The sequence below is a fragment of the Tursiops truncatus genome, chromosome 17 (assembly GCF_011762595.2).
Source record: "Tursiops truncatus isolate mTurTru1 chromosome 17, mTurTru1.mat.Y, whole genome shotgun sequence".
NCBI classification, from domain to species: Eukaryota; Metazoa; Chordata; class Mammalia; order Artiodactyla; family Delphinidae; genus Tursiops; species Tursiops truncatus.
Genome location: NC_047050.1, coordinates 24,378,181 through 24,404,065, shown reverse-complemented (window position 1 = coordinate 24,404,065; position 25,885 = coordinate 24,378,181). Strand labels below are relative to the sequence as shown.

General features: G+C 37.0%; 1 protein-coding gene across 1 annotated transcript; it reads left to right on the top strand.

Annotated features, from left to right (window-relative positions):
* Window positions 1–10,097: 10,097 nt before the first annotated feature.
* Window positions 10,098–15,581, top strand: LOC141276953 (fatty acid-binding protein 9-like). The gene is made up of 4 exons (XM_073794789.1): window positions 10,098–12,773; window positions 14,871–15,096; window positions 15,266–15,367; window positions 15,531–15,581. The coding sequence occupies exons 1-4, from the start codon at window positions 12,703–12,705 to the stop codon at window positions 15,579–15,581; spliced, it is 450 nt and encodes a 149-aa protein (XP_073650890.1). The 5' UTR covers window positions 10,098–12,702.
* Window positions 15,582–25,885: the final 10,304 nt, after the last annotated feature.

Sequence of the window (25,885 nt, the reverse complement as noted above, 5' to 3'; positions counted from 1 at the left end):
TTACAACATTTATGTTGTTTAAAAAATCATGTTGAGTCAAGGCCTTTGTTGATGCCGGGGACACCACCTACCACAGGCCACACCCAAAGGCCAGCGTCAGAGCACAGCTTTGAAGGTTATAGAAAACTCCCAGTAGACAAAAGAAGGAAGAAAGTATCCCAGGATCTGAAAAGAGAAGGCTTTGTATCTGCAGCCACAGCTTTGGGCAATTGGACACCCTCCTCCCTAACCTTCCATCAAAGCACTAGCAGAGCAAGGAGGATGGGCTGCTGAATGGGGAGAAGCAGGGCTGTGGCAGGCACAGGAACTGGGTGACAAGAATGTCAGCAGCAAAGCAATGAGGAAGGCATGGTAGCTCCTTGACAGTGATGGAACATCCTACACAGATTGGGAGCGGGGATGTAACAGTGTGGTGGCCCTGGATTTCCACTTCGGGATGAACTGCTTTGGACTCAGAGGGAGTGCTGAGCAGGGGAAGGTGGGAGGTGCAGAGCAGTCTGAGCTTCTATCTGGCAGGGACCCAAGAGCTTCATAGGGCAAATGAGTCGGGGGCAGGGTGAAGCACGGGCTAGTCCCAAGGTGCTCTTGTGGATGGCTCCCTGGAATGCTGCTATCGCACTGCCTGTGCAGCCTTCTCACGTGTACAGGGCCTCCTGCTTGGCATTCCTCTGCAGGTTGAGTCAACCAGCCCTGTTGTAGATCGTGCAGCGTATGTTATAGTTCTGATCTGGGTTCTGTAACCCTTGCAATGTACGTTTGGAAGGAAATGGAAAGTGTGCCTTCAAACTGCATTTCCTTTTTTATTTTTAATGTTTTTTTAAATTGTAGTAAAAGTCATATAATATAAAACATACTATTTTAACCACATTTAACTGTACTGCTCAGTGATACTAAGTACATTCACATTGTCCCCCAACTCTCACCATCATCCGTCTCCCAAATTTTCCACCTTCCTAAACTGAAACTCTGTCCCCATTAAACACTAACTCCCCATTCCCCCTTTCCACCCCCTCACCACACCCCCCTGCCCCTGGCATCTACCAATGTACTTTCTGATTCTATGAATTTGACTATTCTAGGTACCTCATATAAGGGGAATCAAACAGTACTTGTCTGCACCTACTGTATATTGGAATGCATTTTTGAGCAGCTTGGATAAAACCCCAGAGGCCTGGAGCTACAGGAAAACTGGGTTAGCCCAGCTTTCACAAGGACTGTTTGGTCCTACTTTAGTTTCTGTTCCAAATGTGGGAACAAACTTGCTTCTTAAAACCCTTCAGATCACATGGGTTGTGTTGACTGGCATTCATGTCAAAGCCAAAGCCTTAAGCTAATTTGGGACTGACAGGACTCTACTAATTCCTTATATAAATATGGGATCTGCTCTGGCCTTCCAGGTCAGGGTCTTGGGTGGGACACCTGTAACCTTCGTTTGCCTCTGAATTTTCTGGAATAAAGTTGCTTTCTTCTCTCATTTCAAGGTCATAGGAGAGAGAACCAATAAGAAAGGTCATGTCTGGAAGCAATTTGGGTTGGGGGAGGGATGTCTTGAGACTCGTCCAGACCTTTCCTCTTTGTCCCGACTGGGCAGTAGAGCCACTGCTGCCCACTAGAAGAACAATTGGCTTGCAAAGCATTTCAGACTCATTAAACAGGTAGATGATCAGAATCTGAAATGACTATTGTTCACTAAGGAAATCTTTCAAGAGGGACTGTAGTACCAAGAGAGCTGAATGCCTGCCCCTGAGCCTCTGGTGAGGAGTAGAAGGAATCAAGGCCCCTGTGATTGTGTGAGACCAGAAGCCACACCATGCTCTGCCATGACTGGCAACTGCCATTCATGTTCTTCAATTCCTGCAGCTCCTGCCACTAATTTTCAGCTGGAATTGAAGTTGTCTCTGGGCACTTTGTCCAGCCTCGCTACCACCCACAATGCAAACCAGCACTGAGCGACAAAAGGACAGAAGCCCCAGAGCACCTCCATAAAGACTAGATGGGGGTACTTCCCTGGTGGCGCAGTGGTTAAGAATCCACCTGTCAGTGCAGGGGACACAGGTTCGAGCCCTGGTCCGGGAAGATCCCACAGGCTGCAGAGCAACGAAGCCCATGTGCCGCAACTACTGAGCCTGCGCTCTAGAGCCTGCGAGCCACAACTGCTGAGCCCGCATGCCAGAAGTACTGAAGCCTGTGCGCCTAGAGCCCGTGCTCCACAACAAGAGAAGCCACCGCAATGAGAAGCCCGCTCACCGCAATGAAGAGTAGCCCCCATTCGCTGCAACTAGAGAAAGACCGCGTGCAGCAACAAAGACCCAACACACCCATAAATAAAATATAAATAAATAAAATAAATTTTTAAAAAAAGACCGGATGAAGCACACTTGCTGCTGCCCTCCACAGAGTACCAACACCCTGTTTGGACTTTTACATGAGAAATAAAGTTCCATTTTGTTCAAGTTGCTGTTGCTTGTTACCAACCTGAGTTACTGGACTCCTTAATCAATAGAAATTAATAAGAGGCCAGACGAGAAATTCAGGCCAGGCTTTACTGGGACTCATGATGCAGCACGAGGGAATGAAAATAAGTAACAGATGCTCTTGCTGGCTCCCCGGGGTGGGGGCAGCCAGTTGGTCCTTTAAGTGGGGTGAGGGTAGGGATGGATCAGTGGGTCGGGCTGGAGTGCAGGGATCATGTGCAGTAGTCTGCTTTTGCTTCCAGCACCTCAGAAGCGGCAGTTGGCAAGTGGGGAGGAGGGTGGGAGAGGGTTGGATTGTGAATTTGGGATTAGCAGATGCAAACTGGTATATATAGAATGGAGAAACAGCAAGGTCCTACTGTATAGCACAGGGAACTATATTCAATATCCTGAGATAAGCCATAATGGAAAAGAATATGGAAAAGAATATATATATGTATACCTGAGTCACTTTGCTGTACACAGCATTAATTAACAAAACACTGTAATTCAACTGTACTTCTATAAAAAATAAATTAAATTTAAAAAACCATGTTGATTGTATTAACTTAAAAATTTTTAATGCTTGCTTTTCTCATTCCCATCACCAACAGCACTATCATTTTTTTCCTTAATTACTAATAAATCTCCTTCTTTCAGTCTCTGTCCTCTCCTCTCTTTTCCAAGCCCTGTAGACTTCATGAATGACAGTTACACAATGAAAATTTGACCTGAACACTTAATGATTAAAACCCTTACATGGCTCCCATTTCATCCACAGAAGTTCCAATGTCCTTAGCATGGCATGTAAATATGTCTTATGCTTGCCTTTTCTTATCTAACTTTCTAGTATTATCATTGCTCTTGTTCTCTACACATTCTTTGCTTCAATCATACCGAAAATTTTTCATACTCTTTCTTGCCTCTGATATTTTGTTTTTAGGTATTTTTTTCGGTGTGTGTGAATTAGTCTGCTCCTTCCTGTCTAAAACTCTCCTCTCCCTTCTTTCTAAGCCTTCCCTATACCTTAAATGTGCCTCTGTGCTAATCCTTTAAAAAGTTGTTTCAGGTGCCACTTCTATGTATGTGTATTTGTGAATTTATTTATTTTTCAAAATGTACTATTCAAGTTTAATTCTTATTTTTCTGTTGATGTGGAAGCATAGAGTAAGAAGATTCAGTCCAATGTAAATTTGCTGGATAAGTCAATTTCTTGTTTTCTATATTTTTACCATAAAACCAAGGCTGCAGCAACAAGACATATCTACAATATCAGTTCTCTGATTTTTCCTCCCTGGGACCTCTTTGAAGCTCACATAATTTTTCACTGACATTGCTTCTATCAACATACATGCAGAAGCATACAGGAAATTCTACTCTTAAAGGAAGAGAGACAGGATCAAATGGATACTTCTCAGAAAGAGATCTCAAAGACAAGGACTCTGTCATATTTGCAGCTGTGTCCCCAGACCCTGGCACAGTAAACAAGAGATTCAGAGCTCAGTAAACAATTCTTGAATAAGTGAGTGAACGCTCTTCCCTGTGCTAGGTGTGGTCTGGAACACGGAAAGAGTAACGGCTCATGTTCATGCCCTCAATGTAGTAAAGAAATAGCATGAACATCATCACATCACCTGGGAAAATTGTTCTGATAGTTTCTCCTCCTCCCTCACCCCTCATTCCCCAAATCTAAGAAGAGTTAAGCCCTTCCTCCCCTTGACCACAGAAAAAAGGTGTGTGTTCTTACTATAACATGATATTACCACATTCTGATTTCTCATCTTTTCCATCACTAGGTTGACACAGCCTCAGGACACTTATGTATATATCTAACATCTAGCACTGTGCCTACGAATATGGTAATCACTTGATAAATTTTAGTGGAATGAATAAAGACACAATATAGGGGAGGACAAGAATTATATGATAAACTATGTGGTATGATCTATGGATTGGAAGGAAGCCAGGGGCAAGCAGAGTAGTCAGTATGTGCTGGAGTAGTCAGGAATGTTTTCAACATAGAGGATGTATTTGAACTGGGTCATGAAAGAGAACCATAAAATTAATTAATTGCTTATTAATAAATTTTACAGTGGAATGACTTGGCAAATACCATCTTACCTAAGTAATAAAAGTTAACATCATCATCAGTAATTGTGAAAATTAACATCATGTGTGTTCTGATATGACACAATGAGAAGAATACAGCATCATTGCTGGAATATTCTTACCAAAAATGTATAACCTCAAATGAATCATGAAGAAACATCATTTTACCCCAACTGAGGATTATTCTATAAAGTAGCCAGACTATATGCTTCAAACATGTCAAAATCATGAATGACAAGGAAGAGCTAAAGATATATTTCCATTTGAAGGAGATGAAAGAGACATGACAGTTGAATGCAATGCATGATCATGGACAGTTTCATGGACCAGAAAGAAAAAAGGAAAAATAAGTCTCTTCTTCTTGTAGCAACAGGAAACACTGTTGGGACAATTGCTAAGTTGTGAGTGGAGTATGGATTTAATAATGATATTGTTATTGGTGTTGATTTCCTGATTTTGATGGATGTTCTGTGGTAACATAGGTAAGGTTTTTATTTGGGGAGTAGTGGGGCAACATTTCTGCAACTTACTCCCAAGTTATTAAAAAAGTATATATATATATATATATATATATATATATATATATATATATATATATATATACATATATATATATATATATATATATATATGTAAAGGAAGGCAAACGTGTTAGAATGTTGGTAATTAGAGAATCTGAGAGTTTATGGAAAATATTTGTGCTGTCCTGGCAAATTTTTCTATAACTTTGAAATGATATAAAAATTAAAAGTAATCATCCCCCCAATAGCTGAAACCAGAAATTATGAATGTTAACTACTATATCTATATGAAGATTGACAATAAAAATTTATTGATAAGTAATAAGGAATGTAAAAGAGATGGGGCATCAATTCATGTGAAAATGAAAACCTTCATATATTTTATAAAAACTGTGATTCTGGGAAGATGGTGGAGTATGAAGCACTAGGAATTTGTCTTTCTACCAAGGAAACAATTGGACTAGCAGAATCTCTCTCATGTATTTTGGAACTCAGGAGTCTATCAAAGGCTTACATCTTCCAGGGAAAGATGTTAGAGGGTAAATGTGGTTAAATCCAGTCAATTTTGACTGTTAGCACAGTATCCACTACCTATCCTCCACACCTCAGCCCCTTTGCTGACAGCTGTGCATATATTACTGGAGGAGCTTGCACATATACTGCATGAGAGAGGGTGGGCAATGTAGACCCTATCCTCCAAATATCAGGAATGTACGTTCTAATTGCTGATTGCTGCTTCTGATTGCAGAAGCGCAGATAAAGAGGTGGCGTCACCTTTGTGTACCTCCTCCCATTGTTGCAAGCCTCCCCTCTCCCACTGAAGTGATTTCCAGGAAATTTAAACGGCCAGCACCTTCCCCTTCCCTTCTTTTTTCACTTGTTCCTCTTTGAGGAGCCATAATTAAAGACTAGGACATTCAAAAGCAATTTCATATACAGAGGATATTAGAAAGTCACTGTGCATGCCAAGGGAAAGCCACAGGCTCAGAAAGGACATGAGAAGACCTTAAGTTTATACCTTAACATGATCCCTGGCACACAGTCAGACTACAGCAATCAGAAAACAAAAGCAAAAAGCAGCAAAGGAGCAGGAGGAGAATCTAATTTCCAGAGTTACCACATTATTAAATTCAAATTTCCAGTTTTCAACAGCAAAACAATCACAAGACATAGAAAGAAACAGGAGAGTTTAGCCCATTCAAAGAAAAAATTAAACCAACAGAAAATGTCCCTGAGAAAGACCTGATGGTGGATTTACTAGTCAAAGACTAAAACAGCTGTCTGAAAGATGCTCTAAGAACTAACTAAAGGAAAATATGGAGAAAGCAAGAAAACAGTGTATGAAGAAAATGGAAATATCAGTAGATAGAAAACCAAAAAAGAAGCCAAAAGGAAATTCGGGAGTTGAAAAGAACAACTGAAATGAAAATTTCACTAGAGGTACTCAAAGGCAGATTTGAACAAGAAGAAAGAACAAGTGAACTTGAAGGTAGGACAATGGAAATTATCAAATGACAAACAGAAAGAAGAAAAGACTGAAGAAAAGTTATCAGAATCTAAGGAACATGAAAGGCACCATCAAAAGGACCAACATATGCATTGTGGGAGTCCCAGAAGGACAAGAGAGAGACCAAGAGGCAAAGAGAATATTTGAAGAAATAATGTCTAAAATTTTCCCAAATTTGATAAAAAACATGAATGTTTATATCCAAGAAGCTCCACAAACTCCAAGTAGGCTGAACCCAAAGAGACTCACCCTGAAACAATGAAAGATAATCTCTCAAAAGACAAAGACAAAGAGAAAACCTTGAAAGTAGCAAGAGAGACGTGACTCATTCCATACAAGTGATCCTTAATAAGATTGCCCAAAGATTTCTTATCAGAATATTTGGACGCCAGAAGCCAATGAGCTGATATATTCAAATTGCTAAAAGAAAATATGGTCAACCAAGAATCTTGTATCCAGTAAAACTTTCCTTCAAAAATGAGGGAGAAATTAAGATATTCCCAAATAAACAAAAGATGAGGAGTTACCACTATACCTGCTCTACAAGAAATGCTAAAGAGAGTCCTACAAGTTGAAATAAAATGACACGAGCAGTATCTCAAGTGGAATTTATTCATGGAATGCAAGGATGATTCAACAGATGAAAATTGGTCAGTGTAATATACTACATTAACAGAATGAAGGGAGAAAAAACCACACAATCATCTCAGCTGATGCAGAGAAAGCATTTGACAAAACTCAACATTCTTCCATGTAGAAACATTCAATAAACTAGACATAGGAGGAAAATTCCTCAACATAATAGAAGCCATATATGAGAAACCTCAGTGAACATTATACTCAATAGTGAAACCTGAAAGTTTTTTCTTTATGATAATGAGCAAGGCAAATGTGTCCACCCTTGCCACTTCTATTCAATGTAGTAATGGAAGTACTATTCAGAGTGATTAGACAAGACAAAGAAATAAAAGGCATCCAAATTGGAAAGAAAGAAATAAAATTATTTCTATTTACAGAAAGTATGATCTTATATGAAAAAAGGTCCCCCTACAAAAAATTGTTAGAATCAATAAATAATTCAGCAAAGTAGCAAGATACAAAGTCAACACACAAAAATCAGTTGCATTTCTATACATTAACAATGAACAATTTAAAAAGTTAATTAAGAAAACAGTTTCATTTACAATAGCATCAAGAAGAATAAAATACTTAAGAATTAACCAAGAAAGTGGAAGATTTGTGCAATGAAAACTATAAAAGAAATTTTAAAAGACATAAATAAATGGAAAGACATCCCATATTCATAGATTGGAAGATGTCAATACTATTCAAAACGATCTACAGATTTAATGGAATCCCTATCAAAAGTCCAATGATGTTTCTTGAAGAAATAGGAAAGCCCATTCTAAAATTCATATGGAATATCAAGGGACTCTGAAGAGCCAAAACAATCCTGAGAAAGAAGAACAAATTTGGAGAACTCACATTTCCTGATTTCAAATCTTACTACAAAGCTACTATAATCAAAACAGTGTGCTGCTGGCATAAACTCTGACCTATAGACAATTGGAATAGACTAGAGAGTGTAAAAATAAACTCCTGCATATATAGTCAAATGATTTTTGACAAGTGCAGCAAGACCATTCAATGGATAAAATGCAGGCTTTTCAACAAATAGTGCTGGGAAAACTGGGTATCCACATGCAAAAGAATGAAGCTGAAGCCGTGTTTAACACCATATGTAAAAGTTAACTCAAATGGATCCATGACTCAAATCTAAGAACTAAATCTTAAAACTCTTAGAAAAAAATGTAAGGTTGAAGCTTCACAACATTGGACTTGGCAATGATTTCTTGAATATAACAGCAAAGGCACAGGCAACAAAAGAAAAAATAGACAAATTTGATTCCAGGAAAATTAAAACTGTGCAACAGAAGACATTATCAACAGAGTAAAAAGGTGACTCACAAAATGGGAGAAAATAGTTGAAAATCATACTTCTGATAAAGGATTAATGTCCAGAATATATAGAGAGCTCCTAAAACTCAACAACAAAAAATTTGATTCAAAAATGGGGCTTCCCTGGTGGCGCAGTGGTTGAGAATCTGCCTGCTAATGCAGGGGACACGGGTTCCAGCCCTGGTCTGGGAGGATCCCACATGCCACGGAGCAACTAGGCTCCGTGAGCCACAACTACTGAGCCTGCGCGTCTGAAGCCTGTGCTCCGCAACAAGAGAGGCCGCGATAGTGAGAGGCCTGCGCACCGCGATGAAGAGTGGTCCCCGCTCGCCGCAACTAGAAAAAGCCCTCGCACAGAAACGAAGATCCAACACAGCAAAAGTAATAAATTAATAAACTCCTACCCCCAAATATCTAAAAAAAAAAAAAAAAGGGCAAATGTCTTGAATAGACATTTCTCCAAAGAAGATACATAAATGGTAAAGAAGCACAAGAAAGGATGTAGAAAATCGCTAATTATTAGTGATTATGTGAATCAAAATTACAATGGGACACCACCTCACACCCACTAAGACAGAGACTATAAAAAAACAACTTGTTGGCGAGGATGTGGAGAAATTGGAATGTTGGTGGGAAGGTAAAATGGTACAGCTGCTGTGGAAAACAGTAGCACACTTCCTTAAAAAATTAAAAATAGAATTACCATGTGATCCAGCAATTCTACTTCTGGGTATATACCCAGAAGAATTGAAAGCAGGGTCTCAAATAGATACATGTATACTCATGTTCATAGCAGCATTATTCATTTATTGCTAAATTGTAGAAGCAATCCAAATGTCCATCAAAGGATGAATGTATAAGCAAAATGTAAACACCACTTTTTGATTATCCAATAGAATATTATTATGTTAAAAAGGAAGAAAATTCTGAGATTTGCTACAACATGGATAAACCTTGACGACATTATGCCAGATGAACTAAGCCAGTCACATACACACAAAAACAAATACTTCACGATTCCACTTGTATGAAGTACTTAGAGTAGGAAAAGTCATGGAGGCACAAAGTAGAATGGTGGTTGCCAGGAAGTAGGGGAGGGGACAATGAGGAGTTACTGTTTAATGGGTAGAGCTTCAGTTTTGCAAGATGAAAAGAGTTCTGGAGGTGGTGGTGATGGTTGCACAACAATATGAATGTATTTAATGCCGCTGAAGTGTGCGCTTAGAAATGGTTAAGAGTGTGCACTTAGAAATGGTTAAGACAGTTGATTCTATGTGATGTATATTCTACCACAATAAAAAGTCAGAAAAAAATCTAGTGTGACTCCAGCTATTTTATGTACAGCAGTAAATTAGCAGACATATTTCTGAATACTTTCGTAGTTTCTAGTACGTATTTAACTTCATCAGTATCCCTCACCAGTGGATAATGTAGCATCTTAAAATTGAAATTTATTTAAAAGTATTTAATCCCTAAAATGTCACAGGAAGGAAAGTTAATATAGAAAATGAGATACTGGAGAAGCATGGAAAAATGAGATAATGGAGAAGTAAGCATTTAAACTGTCATGATGATAAGATGCGTAACTGTTCTATAACAGATTACTGTATTCTAGTTCCTTTGCTAGGGTTAACAATTAAGTACATTTTATTTTAAATTTTTTTACTGCAGGAAATGGTGCTTTAAAAAAAAATCCAAAAAAGGTGCCAAAGGCTAGTGGTGGAAGTGGCAGGACTAGGAGAGAACTTTCTTGGTTGAGAAGAGAGATGTATGGTAACAATGAAATACTAAGCAAAGGTGAAGGGAGTCTGAGAGTCCCTGTACCATCTGATGACCATAATGAAAGGCCTGTCATATGAGCAGATCAGGAGAGAATAATGTATTAAAACTTTGTCTTTAGTTGCTATTCGAGATTAAGATCAGTGATGAGGGAAACTGTCAGTTAAAAAGAAATAAACATGGTTTATTCCTTTTGTCATTCATTCATAAAACATTTATTGAGCACCTACAATATACCAGGCATGGTCTTAGGGATTCAGAAGTGAATCAGAAATATTTTTTTGCTTGATGTACTCATAAAAGAGCTTAGAGGGACAGTTGGAGGACGACTCGTTGCAATACTATAAGAAAAGTTCCTGAATATATTAATACTTCTATTAAAGTATAATTGTATCACATAATAGGGATCAACCAGCCCTGAACCAGTTTCACAGAGGAGGTGATGTTTGAATTGGATCTAGAGAGCTGGGAGATGCTGTGAACGAGACCAATATCACATGATACATAGAACTGGTTTTAAGAGTCCAAATTTAGGTGGAGCTATTTATGAGAGCATATCAATTATGAAGGTTTAAGCTTCAAGGAACAAAAACTCAGACATAAAATTATTTAAATAATAATGAAATTCATTAATTCTCCCAATAAAGATTCCAGAAATAAAGTGTCTTGTGTTCTTCCCACTTTTCCTCTCTGCCATTCTCAGTTTTGGCCTCATTTCTGAGTTGGCAACACAATGGATGCAGCAGTTCTAAATGTCATACAAGAAAGCAAAAGTTGTCAAGGAGGGGACTGTCCCTCTGCCTCTCTCTTAAGGGTGAGGGGATTTTATAGAAGCCAGAAATTTGACTTTCTCTTTTGTCTCATGGGCCACAGGATGGATTTCTGAATCAATGAAAGGCAGAATAATTGGAACGAAAATGGTTAGACTAAGGGGAGACATTTGTCACACCACCGCACTGGCAAACATGCCCAGATTTGTATGCCCCCCTTCTTTCAGGCAGAGTACATACCTATCTAGAAGCAGTAAAGCAAGATCTAGTCACTGGCTCTTTATTTGAGCATCACCTCTGAGTTCGCTTTCAACTGCTAAGGCACTTATTTTTAGCCCAGGTCTCAGTTTCCTGAAACTGACTCTAAGGTTTTCGCTTCCCCTGTTTTGCCCTCCAGATAGTTTAATAACTATTTCACCTATAAAGATATTGCATTATAAATATCTTCTTTACATGTTTTCATCAAAAGAAATTCTTTATCCCACTTAAGATATAACTTTGGGGTGCCAAAACATCAACCTTTTTTTTTTTTTTAAATGCTTTTTCAACAAAGAGATGGTTTGAATGAAGATTTCTTTGACATGAAGGAATATTTGACCCAGGCAGATAATAGTATGAATATTCTTCTTCTGGTGCCTGGCACTCTAATATTCCAGGCTTCTTTAAAACAACTGGAGTTCAAAGCTGTGATATAAATCTATAGCCTCTGAATCCAATCCTTCCTAGTAAAGGCCTTACCTGCAAAGTTCACTTCCATTACTTGGGTTACAGAAGATGATTTCAGAAGTAATTTCACAGATATTTAAATTATCTGCTGCCTTTGTCTTTCTTTTAGAATGCAGATATCAAAATATCATATTTCTCCCTAAAACTTCCCCTCACAATTTCAAGTGGTATATTTTAATATCAGGATTTCTTTGTAAGCCTAACAGATGAATTTTCCAAGCATAGCTCCACCTCCTTTTTAGGATTTAAATTACAAAACATCATCAATGATAAGTGTTACTTTTCTTCCCAGTCCACAATTACTCTTAATTAACAACAATGATAATATTAATAATACCCTACAACTCATTCCAGCCAACTGTAGACATTTCAGTTACACTAAGTAATATCAATTCATCAACCCTGCAAGGAATGGAGGGGCAGATATTATTTTAATGAAGAAGGTACTCTGGCACTGTGACTTGTCCAAATAAAAAAGAGCTGGGGTAGATCAGTCAAGGATGTCCTTGTATCAGGTGGGAAAATACCTCAGTCAGTTGTTCATTAGACATTTGTGGGGATATTCCTTCAGAGTTGACTCAGCATTCATAGTTCAAAATGCTGATCTCTATTGAAAATTGTCTTCATTCCACAAGTAATATTTATCAGGTGACTCAGTTTACAAATCTGTTTGCTAGAAGCTATAATCATTGACTTAAATTCAACTTAACCTGTTAATTTTCTGTTTCTTTATTTGGAGGTAAATAAAATGAGTCAATGCTGGTGCCTAGAATCTTTTGTCTTGCTGCTGCCCATTGGCCATTTCAGAAGAGTCACACGATTGCCTAAGTTTCTTTGGCTTTTGATTGTGAGCACCTCTTCTCAGCAAGCTTTCCATCATGACTGAGCCCTTCTTGGGAACCTGGAAACTGGTCTCCAGTGAAAACTTTGATGAATACATGAAACAACTGGGAAATACCATTACAAGATTTGGAAACTGGCAATGCATTTTGTGATATGGTTGGGTTTGCACTTTACAATGAATTTTCCAACAATTCTCTCATTCATTTGTGATCCTAGGGTATATTCAAATGAGGTTAACAAAGTTGGTGTATCTACTTTTACTTTTTTATTACCAGTAATAATTCTCTCTTTTTGGAATACTAGGCTCACAGATGCTTCCTTCTAGTTATTATCCATATATTTAAACAATTTATCCTTTTAGAAAATACTTCATCTTACCCTCATGATAGAGTTTATTTTTAGCTTGGTCATTTCATTAAATAGCTTTTCTCTGCTCCCCATTATAGACAGTAATACCTATCTATAATTAAATTTACCAAGTAAATTTGTTTCAAGGTTTGCTTTAAGTTATAACTTCAAAAGAGCAATAGCAACAAAAAAAATTTCTAGTTGGTTAGTTTTAAGAGTTCTGATGCATGTGGGAGGTTTTTAATAACATTATTTTGAAGAGTTCCAAATGTTTTATTGGGGAAATAGAACATTTTTACTCATGGCATTTCCTACCATTGGGTATTTCCTCAGAAGTATAAACTCTATGCATACTTTAGTTCTTACTCAAGTTGGATAAACATCATTTACAATGGCTCAGATCTATAATAACTAAACTATTCTTTACTAATGCTAGAAGAATAGTAATTATTTAATATTTAATTAATTTTAAACATTTAATTAAGAGAAACCTCTCTTATAATAATAAACTGCATATAAAGTCAAAAAAATTTTTAATCTTACTTTTTTTTAAAACCTGGTTGAAATGATCAATACACAATAAGTCAATGTGCTCATAATGTATATTTGTTCCTTTTTCGTTAGTATAAACTCTCTCAGAAAGTAATAAAAACATGTTTCCCTATCTCTTCACGGATTCATGGACTCACCTGTTTTGAGTTAAAAAATTTTGTTTTAATAATAAATAATTAAATAAATTTTGGGGCATCTAAGAAACTTGGGGCTGATGGCAAAAATTGCCATGTTTTGACTGGGAGCTGGTCTCAAGCAGAGTGCAAGAGAGAATAACCAACTGAGTACATGCTATGTGCCAATACCATGCTAAGTCCTATCATTTAATCTCCAACACACCTATGAGGTGAGTACTATACTTACATTTTACTACTGAGAAAGCTGAAGTTTAGGGAAAAGGGAAATAATGTGGCCAAGCTAACAAGTGGCAAAGTTGGAACTCGGGTTTTAACCTCCTCACTCCTCACTCTTTTGTGATCCATGTCTGACACTGCTTTTCTGTGGTCAGAGGCATCTTGTCCACCCGCAATATGAATGTGAAATCGAGTTCTATATCGATACTAAGAGTCGGGAGTCAGCCCTTCTGCCCACTTATTGCAGGAGTCAAGTTAAACAATGGACAGTCCCCAACCTGAACAACAGGGCCAGGCTCTCAGCCAAATTGTCCAATTTGCCTACCTCCTCTTTACTCAGCCAGATCTGAAATTTATATGCAAATAAGAAAGAAGTTTAGACTTTGTAAGTCATATTCTTTTAGAGTAGATTAGATACTTTGAAAATTGCATTTCTTTTTTTTTTTTTTTTAAGAAGAAAAGTAAGCAAAAATTCTTGGACAATTAGAAAACCTGTGCTTAAATTTCAGCTCTGCTAATTACCAGACACATCACCTAGAACATGCCTCTCTACCTCTCTGGGACTCAATGTAGTCATCTCTAAAATGAGGATAATAGCATCCCCTGTGCTGTTGTTGCAATATTTCATGAGGTAAAGCCCAAGCATATGACCGAAAGGCACCATAAAAATATATATTTTAGATGAAGTGCAAGAGTGTCAGAAAGTGAATTTAGCTTTCAAAGTGTCAAGTATAATTACTAGACATATCTTCTGATTGGGAGGTTTGGCTCAATCCAGCTGTCACAGAGAGCATTGAAGAAAATATGGCGTATTATCCAAAACTTCAATGGGGAAGGATGCATTCTTTTTAAATTGCTTTCCAAAATGATTGTTAGCACTTCTTCCTAAACTTCTTAAGAAGGTGTTTTGTTTTCTCTACTCATTGAATCCTCTTCTCACTCATTCTTACAGGAGTGAGTGCTGCAGTCCAGAACCTTGCTGGGTTGACAAAGCCAAGAATCACTATTAGCGCCGACAGGAATAAGGTTAACAACAAAACAGAAAGTTCTTTCAAAAATACTGAGATCGTGCTTCCCTGGTGGCGCAGTGGTTGGGAGTCCGCCTGCCGATGCAGGGGACACGGGTTCGTGCCCTGGTCCGGGAAGATCCCACATGCCGCGGAGCGGCTGGGTCCATGAGCCATGGCCACTGAGCCTGCGCGTTCGGAGCCTGTGCTCCGCAACGGGAGAGGCCACAACAGTGAGAGGCCCGCGTACAGCGAAAAAAAAAAGTAGATGTCTAGTCTTGTGTAGATTAGAATGTAGTGAATTGCTATTTCTGACTGATTCCTTTCTGCATTTATAGAGAATCATAACATTAGATGGTGGCTCAATGATTCATTTCCAAAAATGGCTTGGCAAAGAGACAACAATCAAAAGACAAATTGTAGATGGAAAAATGGTAGTGGTGAGTTTTCTCTAAATTTAATATTTTTAGAAGCTCCTATTTGAGGCATGCCTTTCAAATTACTCAATTGTCTTGTATCTCAAATAGAGGGTCTGGGAAAAGAGGGAGAGATCAAACTTAACATGTCATGTAGCAACTCTAATAGAGCCCTCTTTGTTTTTAGGAATATATCATGAATAATATTGTCAGCATTGGAATCTACAAAAAGGTATGAAGAAATTGTATGTGTCAGTGAAAACTTGTTCACTAACAGGAAACTGGGACTTGAAGAAGATGTGCCTCAGGGCCAGTGATTTTTTAAAAACTTGCTCAACATAAATTTGCCCAATAAAACCAAATTAAGTGCAGTTTTGGAGCTGTGTAATCTTGAGGGTTAGAGGCAATCTGATAAATTGGTGAGATAAGAAACTTCTTGTCTCTCGTGTAATTGTAAGATCACCAAAGTGCCCTTTATTCTTTGTACACCTGAATTCTGCAGTCACTGATTTTCCTCTAGTGGACCCATTCCATTTAGGTTAATGCTTTCTGTCAAAGGGTGCTCTGTTGAAATTCATGTGACCTCAAAGGGGGATACATTATAATCATTGGAACCCACTTTGGGCATCACAGATTTTGAAAATCAACGTTGCTTTTTATTTTTTATTTTTGCAGAAGGCTGACCATGCATAAAGTAGATAGGATAGATAGATAGATGGATAGATAGATAGATATAGATATGTAGATAGATAGATAGATAGATGAGAGAGAGAGATTACAAAATACAGCCTGGACATTATACACTGTGCATGAATTATTATAGAACATTTAAAACAATCATTATCTTACTTTTCCATAAACTTATTTAAAATAATCAGTCTAGTGCATCGTTCACCACTTCTTACAACTTAGTCTTTGCAGAATGATATTTTATTACATGCCAGTCCAGAATTTCTAAATGCCTAGTAGGAATATAATTGTTAGAGCTACACAATGTTCCTCAATAGTTTCACCAAGTACTTTTGCTAGGAAGTACTCTCAGGGCTTAGAGCAAAACAGAGTAATATAGGTAAAATTTAAAAATCGAGGGTATTTGTAGCAGTGGGAGGAGGAAAAGGAAAAAGAGGAAGAATTATGTAAATCTCATGTTGCAACTTAAACTTAAAACCAGAGAGTAGTTGGTGAAACGTAATTCCTGAGGATAGTGTTAAATACGTGCTAATTTGTCATCTAAACTGGGTAAGAAGTGAAAAGTGGAAAGGGGCACTTTCAATAATTACATCTGAGCAACAAGCATAAACTGGGATTGTCCTAGGCAAACTGTGAGGTATGGTCACCTCAGTAAGGATAAAATTAAAGAGCAATGTACAAAAGGGCTGAGCATAGTTTTGGGACAATAGCTGAATTCTTGTCCAAGGAAAGGAACTAGGCTGTCATATTAAATCCTGAAGACCTCTGAGGATACAGCTGTGCACTTGAAGTGATGGGCTTGGTAGTAGCCACACAACTGCCAGATGAGGCCAATGACAGTCATCCCCCCATGACTTGTCTCTGTCCTTCCTAAAGGACTCAAGTGTGTACAAAATGTACCTGTGCTTGTTTGCCAGAAGTCAAAGAGGATTTCAGCCCCCAAGGTAGCGTCCTGTGTACAAAGGGGAGCAGAGGCCAATGTCTCCTTCATCAGGTCTCTGCAATGGGGCTGCAGATGACAGCACTTAAGCAACAACTCAGATCAAGGGTCAAAATGTTTTCCACAACCGTTAGGAAGAGGGTATTCTTCTAAAAAGCACTAGGCACTTATTTAAATCTTAGTCTTTACAGAGACAAAATTTATAAACGAATAATATAGTTCTGAATTTTCAAGACATTTCTCTTCTCATAAATGTTACAGCTCAAAGTACACACAGCCTAAATGAGAAATAAAATCCTGCTGTGGTGTCTTTAGTAGGTAGAATCAAACATGCTACTCCTGAGGAAATCACTGATCCAGCAAGTTCTTATTCAGTGACCACTGTTTGTTCAGTACTGTATTAGGTGATGGCAAACAGCAATCATAACTGCCTTTTTATGTTACAAGTAGCAGAGGCATGTTGAAACCCTATTGCTTTTATTTTTATTCTCAGTCAAATCGTGTCAAAATTCCTGTAAGAAAAAAATTCATTAAAGTTTATACTGAGAATTATTAGTCTTTGCTAAGGACATTCACATGATCAGTCTCTTGGTATATCTGACTTTCCTTCAAAAATAGTCATTATCTATCTAGAAGTAAATCACATGTCATATTGGTCAAGTTGTACTGGATTTATAGAAAAAGGATAATAATGACACTTTTCATTATGCAATAAAAAGCCATTATTTATTCACTTTCCAAAAGAGTTTGAAGTAGAGGAAGTGAGAGAAGATTTGATAAACCACAAAGGAAAATATATATTTATTTTTGAATATTTTTAGACTGAATAACTTACTAGTAAACTATTATATTTTAAATCCACACTGAAGTTTACAGGAGAGTATTAATTATCCAAAGATCAACCATACTAAAACCAAGATGAATACTATTATCAAAGACTAACTCACCAGCTTTCTTCTTTAGCTACCCAATACTACTAAGTAAACCACTGACAAAAATAACTTGTTTTGAACACTCTTAGTGTATTTAATTTTCATATTTTTGCACAAAAGTGCAATAAACGTAAAAGGACATGCTTTGAGAGTCATGAAAAGACAACTGATTACTCCGAAGATAGTAACAGAAAATAGATGGAAACAGGATGAAGAAATCGGGACATAACCAAATCCTCATGTTATGGGTCTTAAGATTTCTATTTTAAACATTTACAGGGAAATATAGTCTTTCCACTTTGAAGTTTGGTATCTAGATCCTGTGTAATTTTTGGAGAGGGACAGGGTGGGGAGGGACCATCCAACCACCAGCCCCATGACAAGAGGAGGTGCCTGTTATTCCAGAGACACATTGCAGGGAAGTGAGATGAATGGGGTTTGAGAACCAGGCAGAGCAGGGCTTGAATCCTGCTTCTGCCACTGACAGCTTTGTGAGCTTGCGTGAGCTGCTCACCCACTTTAGTTTTTTCCTTTGTAAAATGGAAATCATCTACTTCACAGGGTTGTGATGAGGGTAAATAAGACATTCTGCAATGGACCAGCACAGGGAATCCCTCACGTCTTCTCATTTTCCCCACATCCCCCTCCCAGATAATAAGGCAACTAGAATGCAAAGAATAGGAACCACGGAACTGAAGGTGTGTGCACTAAAACAGTGGGCAGAAGAAGTCGGATCAGAAGAGTGTCACAGCAGAAGTAGGCAGGGTCTAGAAGCAACTAATCAGTTAGAAATGGGATTTGGGGAAAATGGATTCCTGTTTACTTTGTAAAATAGAGTTCAGGTGTCAATACATAAGTTACAAAACAATTTCACAAAAGTTTTCTTTTTTTGATCCTCAGAACAATCAATATTGTACAGGTGATAAAACTGCAACCCAAATGTCATTCATCTGGTAGATGGTAAAGCTAGACCAGAACTTATTCCAAATTCATTATAACATTCTCTCAAAAGATAGATGTTAAGATAGATATTCAGACATAATGTCAGGACTCAGTGTGCCAAGATTTGAATGCATCAGAGATAGTTAATTGCCCACTAGAAATCTGGACTTGTCCTTCCATAGTATAGCATTGATACCGAGAAGAGTCTGCAAGCCAGGCACTGCTCAGTACCCAACCTGTCTCCGTGGGGTCATGTGACTACTTCCTGCATTGGAGTGTGAGTGGAAGTGAAGTGTGCCAATTCTGGGTCAAGAGAGTAAAGAGGCAAGTGCAACCTTTTTCGTCTCTCCCAACCCCTGTCCACTTGGCGGACTGGACTCTGAAACCTGAAGGATGGCATAGGCATGAGATGAACGGATCCAAAGCCTCTGAGTCACCTCATGGAGAAAAGCCTACCCATAGACCAGGAGAACCTGCAGTGGACACGACAGGGAGCAAGAAATAAACTTCTGGGTTAAGGCTCTGAAATCCTGGAGCTCATGACAGCAGCTAACATTACTCTGAGTCAGTGTGCCACTTAAGAGATTGCATTTGCACTGTGTATTCCATCATGAGCATGTTATAGGCTAGAATTTAACTACAAAATTAGTTTTCAATTGTTTGAAGGAAGGAATGAGTTGGCATGAATAAATGAAAGTACAGTTTAAACATGAATTGATTCTCTGATCTAACTTTAATCAAAAATATGTGTTTAGGGCTTCCCTGGTGGCGCCGTGGTTAAGAATCCACCTGGCAATGCAGGGGACATGGGTACAAGCCCTGGTCTTGGAAGATCCCACATGCTGTGGAGCAACTGAGCCCGTGCGCCACAACTACTGAGCCCACATGCTACAACTACTGAAGCCCGAGAGCCTTGAGCCCATGCTCCTCAACAAGAGAAGCCAACATAATGAGAAGCTTGTGCACCGCAACAAAGAGTAGCCCCCACTTGCCACAACTAGAGAAAGCCCGTGCACAGCAACGTAGACCCAGTGCAGCCAAAAATAAATTTTAAAAAATATGAGTTTACACGTGTGTGCGTGTATATATGTATATATACACATATATATGTGTGCAAACCACATTTTCTATCAAAGCCTTTATACCATCTCAATTATTGAAAAATTTTGTAAAACAATCAAGGAAATAAAGTAGGAAATTAAGTTGGCAACCTGGATAACACATGATTAGAAAATCATCTGAATTTTTGTGAGTTTATATTTGTTCCTTATGAAATAAAGCTACACACATACATACAGACACACTCACACACTTTTCACTATGCTTTGCAAGTGAATTATTTTTAAGGGATTCCTTTCTCCCATAGGCTAAAAGGGAGCAGATGGCTGAGTCCTAAGAAGTGTTTCCTACAGCTCTTTGTGCTAATGCCTGAAAATACGACCTATTTTAATGCTATTAATATCACTTTCTCTCAAGAGGAAATGCAAATGAGGTAGAAAAAACTGTGACCAGCTCATCATACCTTGTAATGACTAGAGGAAAACACTAAAATGCAGAAATTCTGTCTCTGGTTCCCTCCCCAGTGAATGAGTAACCAGTTCTCGGATGTTAGGAATAATGATGTGAAAGCTTAGACCAGTCTTTGGAAAAGAGGCCGTGTATGTTCAAGTCTAGGAAAAACAAAGCTAATTGCATTGTTTGGAGGAATCACAAACTACTTCTTCCCTCTATTTATTGCCATTCAAAAAAAGAAAAGCTATTAACTTCCTTTGGGCAGCATAATGCAACTGTCACCATAGTAACTAAAAGATCAAATACCCACTGGTGGCTGAGAAAGCTCCAAGAAATGGTTTTCATTAAGAAAGCAACTTTAATCTCAGCATTTTTAAGACGAGAGAAAAGCAGTTATTTGAAGCATGAAAGAGGAAGCTATCAAGCCTGAATTGCCATTGTCACCTTCTGTCAAATATATGTCTGGAGGGGCCCAGATGCCCTAGTGGCTGAGTTCTGAAGATAAATAAGACCATTGGTCTCAGGGCATCTGGTGTCTAAGAAATTACAGAAGGTATCGTCCTACATAGAAACGGTTCATTGGCTCTTTAACGTCATTCATTGCCTCCATCTGTAAATGATAAAAAATAATAATTGGATATTCTAAAATGTCTCTAAATGTCTGTTTAACATTTGTCTTCCTTACTGGAGTATAAGGCCCATGAGGGCAGGAACTGTTGCTGTTTCACTCACCATGTTATCTCTAGTGCAACTACAGTTCAATAAATTCATGTTGAGAAATTATCTGCATGCATGCAGGTGAGAATATGTACAACGAACCTTGGAATTATTTTACATGCACTTTCCTAGTGTTGTGATAAGATCATGTCATCCTGAATATGGAAAGAACAACCTGCTTTTACCACTGACCAAAGCAATGACTAAATGAAGCAATGGGCACTACAACTAAGTTTTACACTTAGGTATAACTCACAACCTTGCTCTTTCCACGTCTCCAGAGCATATAAAAAAGGGAAGGAAGAGAAGGAAGGGGAGAGGAGGAGAAAGGAAGTTTAGGAAAATCATATTATTGATTATAAGCATGAATTTTAGATGCTTTCACATTTGTTATATGATTTAATGCAAAGAAAGTCCCTCATAAGTAGAAAATATATATTTTCTTCATTCAGTCAGTAAACAAATGATTACCTACTGTATACATGCATGGTGTTAAATACTTTATGTGAATAAAATCACTTATTGTCCCCATGCACATGGAATCAAGACTTCAGTGCATGACATATATATTAATGAAATAATGTCCAAAATCAATAAAAATTAACATGTTAATGAATGAATTAGTTAATTGCAGTAACTGTTAAATGAGGATATACTAGAAAAGGATAGGAAAGATGGCTGAATTGAAATCTAAAGGATGTCTCTCCAAAGGTAGATAAGAATGAGCTGCAAGTTAAGGATTTACCCAATGGAAGTGGTTATTTTGTTTTTATTGAAGTATAGTTGATTTACAATATTATATTAGTTTCAGGTATACAGCATATGATTCAGTATTTTTACAGATTATACTCCATTAAAAGTTATTACAAGATAATGGCTATACTTCCCTGTGCTAAATAATATACCCTTGTTGCTTATCTATTTTGTACAAAGTAGTTTGTATCTCTTAATCCCATACCCCTAACATGCACCTCCCCTATTCCCCCTCCCCATTTGTAACCACTAGTTTGTTTTCTATACCTGTGAGTCTGTTTCTGTTTTTCTATATGCATTCATTTGTATTATTTTTTAGATTTTACATATAAGTGATATCATACAGTATTTTTTTCCTGTCTTACTTATTTCACTTAGCATAATTTTCTCTAGGTCCATCTGCATTGCTGCAAATGGCAGAATCTAATTCTTTTTTATGGCTGAGTAATATTCCATTGTGTATATGTATACCATATCTTCTTTATCCATTTGTCTGTTGATGGAAACTTGGGTTGCTTCCATATCTTGGCTATTGCAAAAAATGCTTCTATGAACCTTGGGGTGCATGTGTCTTTTTAAATTAGTGTTTTCTGTTTTTTTCCAGATATATATACAGGAATTGAATTACTGGATCATATGGTAGTTTTGTTTTTAGTTTTTTGAGGAATCTCCATACTGTTTTCCACAGTGACTGCACCAGTTTACATACTCACCAACAGTGTACAGGGGTTCCCTTTTCTCCACATCCTCTCCAACATTTGTTATTTGTGTTCTTTTTGATAATAGCCATTCTGACAGGTGTGAAGTGATATCTCATTGTTGTTTTAATTTGCATTTCTCTAATAATGCTGAGAATATTTTCATATGCTTGGTGGCCATCTGTATGACTTCTTCGGAAAAATGTTTTTCAGGCCTTCTGCCCATTTTTTGATTGGGTTGTTTGTTTTTTGAGTTGTATGAATTGTTTATATATTTTTAGTATTAACTCCATGTCAGTCATATCATTTGCAAATATTTTCTCCAATTCTATATGTTACCTTTTTGTGTTGCTGATGGTTTCCTTTTCTGTGCAAAAGCTTTTAAGTTTAATTAGCTCCCATTAGTTTATTTTTGCTTTTATTTCTTTTGCCTTAGGAGACAGATCCAAAAAAATATTTCTACAATTTACATCAGAGAGTGTTCTGCCTATGTTCTCTTTTAGGAGTTTTATAGTTTCAGGTCTTACATTTAGGTTTTTATTCCCTTTGAGTTTATTTTTGTATATGTGAGGAAATGTTCTAATCTCACCACTTTACATGTAGCTATCCAGTTTTCCCAGCACCACTTATTGAAAAGATTGCCTTTTTCCATTGTATATTCTTGCCTCCTTTGTCATAGATAATGACTATAGGTGTGTGGGTTTGTTGCTGGGCTCTCTCTTCTGTTCCATTGATCTATGTGTCTTTTTGTGCCAGTACTATGCTGTTTTGATTTCCATAACTTTGTAGTATAGTCTGAAGTCTGGGAGGGTGATACCTCCAGCTTTGTTCTTTTTTTCTTAAGATTGCTTTGACAACTTAGGGTCTTTTGTGGTCCCATATGAATTTAGGATTATTTGTTCTAGTTCTGTGAAAAATTTCATGGGCATTTTGATAGGGATTGCATTAAATCTATAGATTGCTTTGGGTAGTATGGCCATTTTAACAATATTATTTCTTCCAATCAAGAGCAAGGGATACCTTTCCATTTCTTTGTATCATCTTCAATTTCCTTCACCAATGTTTTATAGTTTTCAGAGTATACAGCTTTCAGCTCCTTGGTTAAGTTTATTCCTAGGTATTTTATTCTTTTTGATGCAGTTTTAAATGGGATTTTTGAACTTTCTTTTTCTGATAGTTCATTATCAGTTTATAGAAATGCAATGATTTCTTTGTATTAGTCTTGTATCCTGCAACTTAGCTGAATTCATTTATTAGCTCTACTAGTTTTGCGGTGCATATTTTAGTTCTTGGTTTTCTTGATCTTTTCATTGTTTTTTGATCTCTGTTTTATTTGTTTCATCTCTGATCTTTATTATTTTCTTCCTTCTTCTGACTTTGGGCTTTGTTTATTCTTTTTTTCTAATTCCTTTTGGTGGAGTTTAGGTTGTTTATTTGAGATTTTTCTTGTTTCTTGAGGAAAGCCTGTATCACTATAAAATTCCCTCTCAGAATGCTTTTGCTGCATCCCATAGATTTTGGAGTGTTGTGCTTCCATTTTCATCTGTCTCAAGGTATTTTCTGATTTTGTCTTTGATTTCTTCATTGATTTATTGGGGTTTTTTTTTTTTTAGTAACATGTTGTTTAGTCTCCATGTGTTTGTTTTTTTCCCATTCTTCTCTCTGGAATTGATTTCTAGTTTCATACTATGGTGGTCAGAAAAAAATGCTTGGTATAATTTTTTTTCTTTTTAATTTATTGAGACGTGTGTTGTGGCCTAGCATGTGATCTATTCTAGAGAATGTTCCATGTGCACTTGAAAAAAATGTGTATTCTGCTGTTTTTGGATGTGATGTCCTGTAGATATTTATTAAGTCCACCTGATCTAATGTATCATTTAAGACCACTGTCACCTTATTGATTTTCTGTTTGGATGATATGTCCATTGATGTAAGTGGAGTGTTAAAGTCCCCTACTATTACTGTATTATTGTCAATTTCTCTTTCTATATCTGCTGATTGCAGTAATTATAAAACAAGGGTATATTAGACAAGTTTAGTACAGATGATTGAGTTGAATCTAAAGGTTGTCAACACAAAGGTAGGAAAGCGTGATTGAGCTGAGAGTTAAGGATTAATCATATAGGAGTGGTTAGACCTTCCAGGAAAAGTGAACAGTATTTGTAAAGACCTTGCTAAAAGCAAGGAGGAAATTAGTAGCTCCTTTTCTATTCTCCAGAAGATTTTGTGTAAGATTGGTGTTACTTTTTCCTTAAATATTTGTCTGAATTCATGGGTGAAGCTTACAGGTCTGGAGTATCTCTGTGGGAGAAAATTTATTTATAAATTAAATAATAATAGATGTGGGTGTATTCACACTTTTATTTTGTCTTGTATCATTTTTGGTAAATTGTGTACTAAGAAATTTATAAATTTTTAAAAATTTTTCAAATTTATTGGCATGAAGTTGTTCATTATATTATGATCTTTTTAATAACTCTAGGATATATTGATATACCCTTTTATATACTTGCAATCAATAACTTTTGCCTTCTCTATTTTTAAATCCATCTTGATAAGAGTTTGTCAATTTTATTAGCCTTTTAAAAACTTTAGTTTTGATGATATTTTCTATAATATGTTTGTTTTTATTTTATTAACATCTGTTTTGTTTATTATCTATTTCTGTCATTTATTTTTTCTTTTTGAGCATATTTTTCTGTCTCTTTTTATTCTATTTATTTTTGATTAGTGATGTGTATGGAAATTTGTAGAAATAAATTTAGAACTAGAGTGACATTATCTTCTTATGCAGAGAGTTTATGTTTGTCTCTTACTGGTAGCCAAGTTCACTAGCTGACCCAGATCACAGTAAACTAATATTAAGAGTTGAATTTGTATTAGCCAGGTCTATTTCTAGTTCACCTTTCCTCCTGTATTGCAGCCTTTCAAAGTCCCGAACTAAAATATGATTAACCAGGACTCTCCCTCATTGTTCCCCTAACCCTGAAACAATGTCATAAATGTCCTTCAGATTTTGCCTCTCATCTGCCTCTTGCAGAATTCATGGATTGCCATAAGGGCAGCAGCCTTAATTGTTGGGCCTGTTTCTCTGGTCTTCTTTTTTGCCCAAATCTTAGACCCTTAATTTTTCTCTGCCTTTTTTATCTCTCTGATCTCTTGAAGAATTTTTTTATAATTTTGTCCAATTTTTAGATGTCACAGTTGGAAAGTTACCTTACTTTCCTCATCTATCATGAGGAAGTGAAAATTCTAAGATTTATTTCTATTTTCTCAATTTTTTTAAATGATCATTTTTGGGTTATTTTTTCTAGTATTATGTGATTTTCTTGCACCAATTATTATCACAATATTTCTA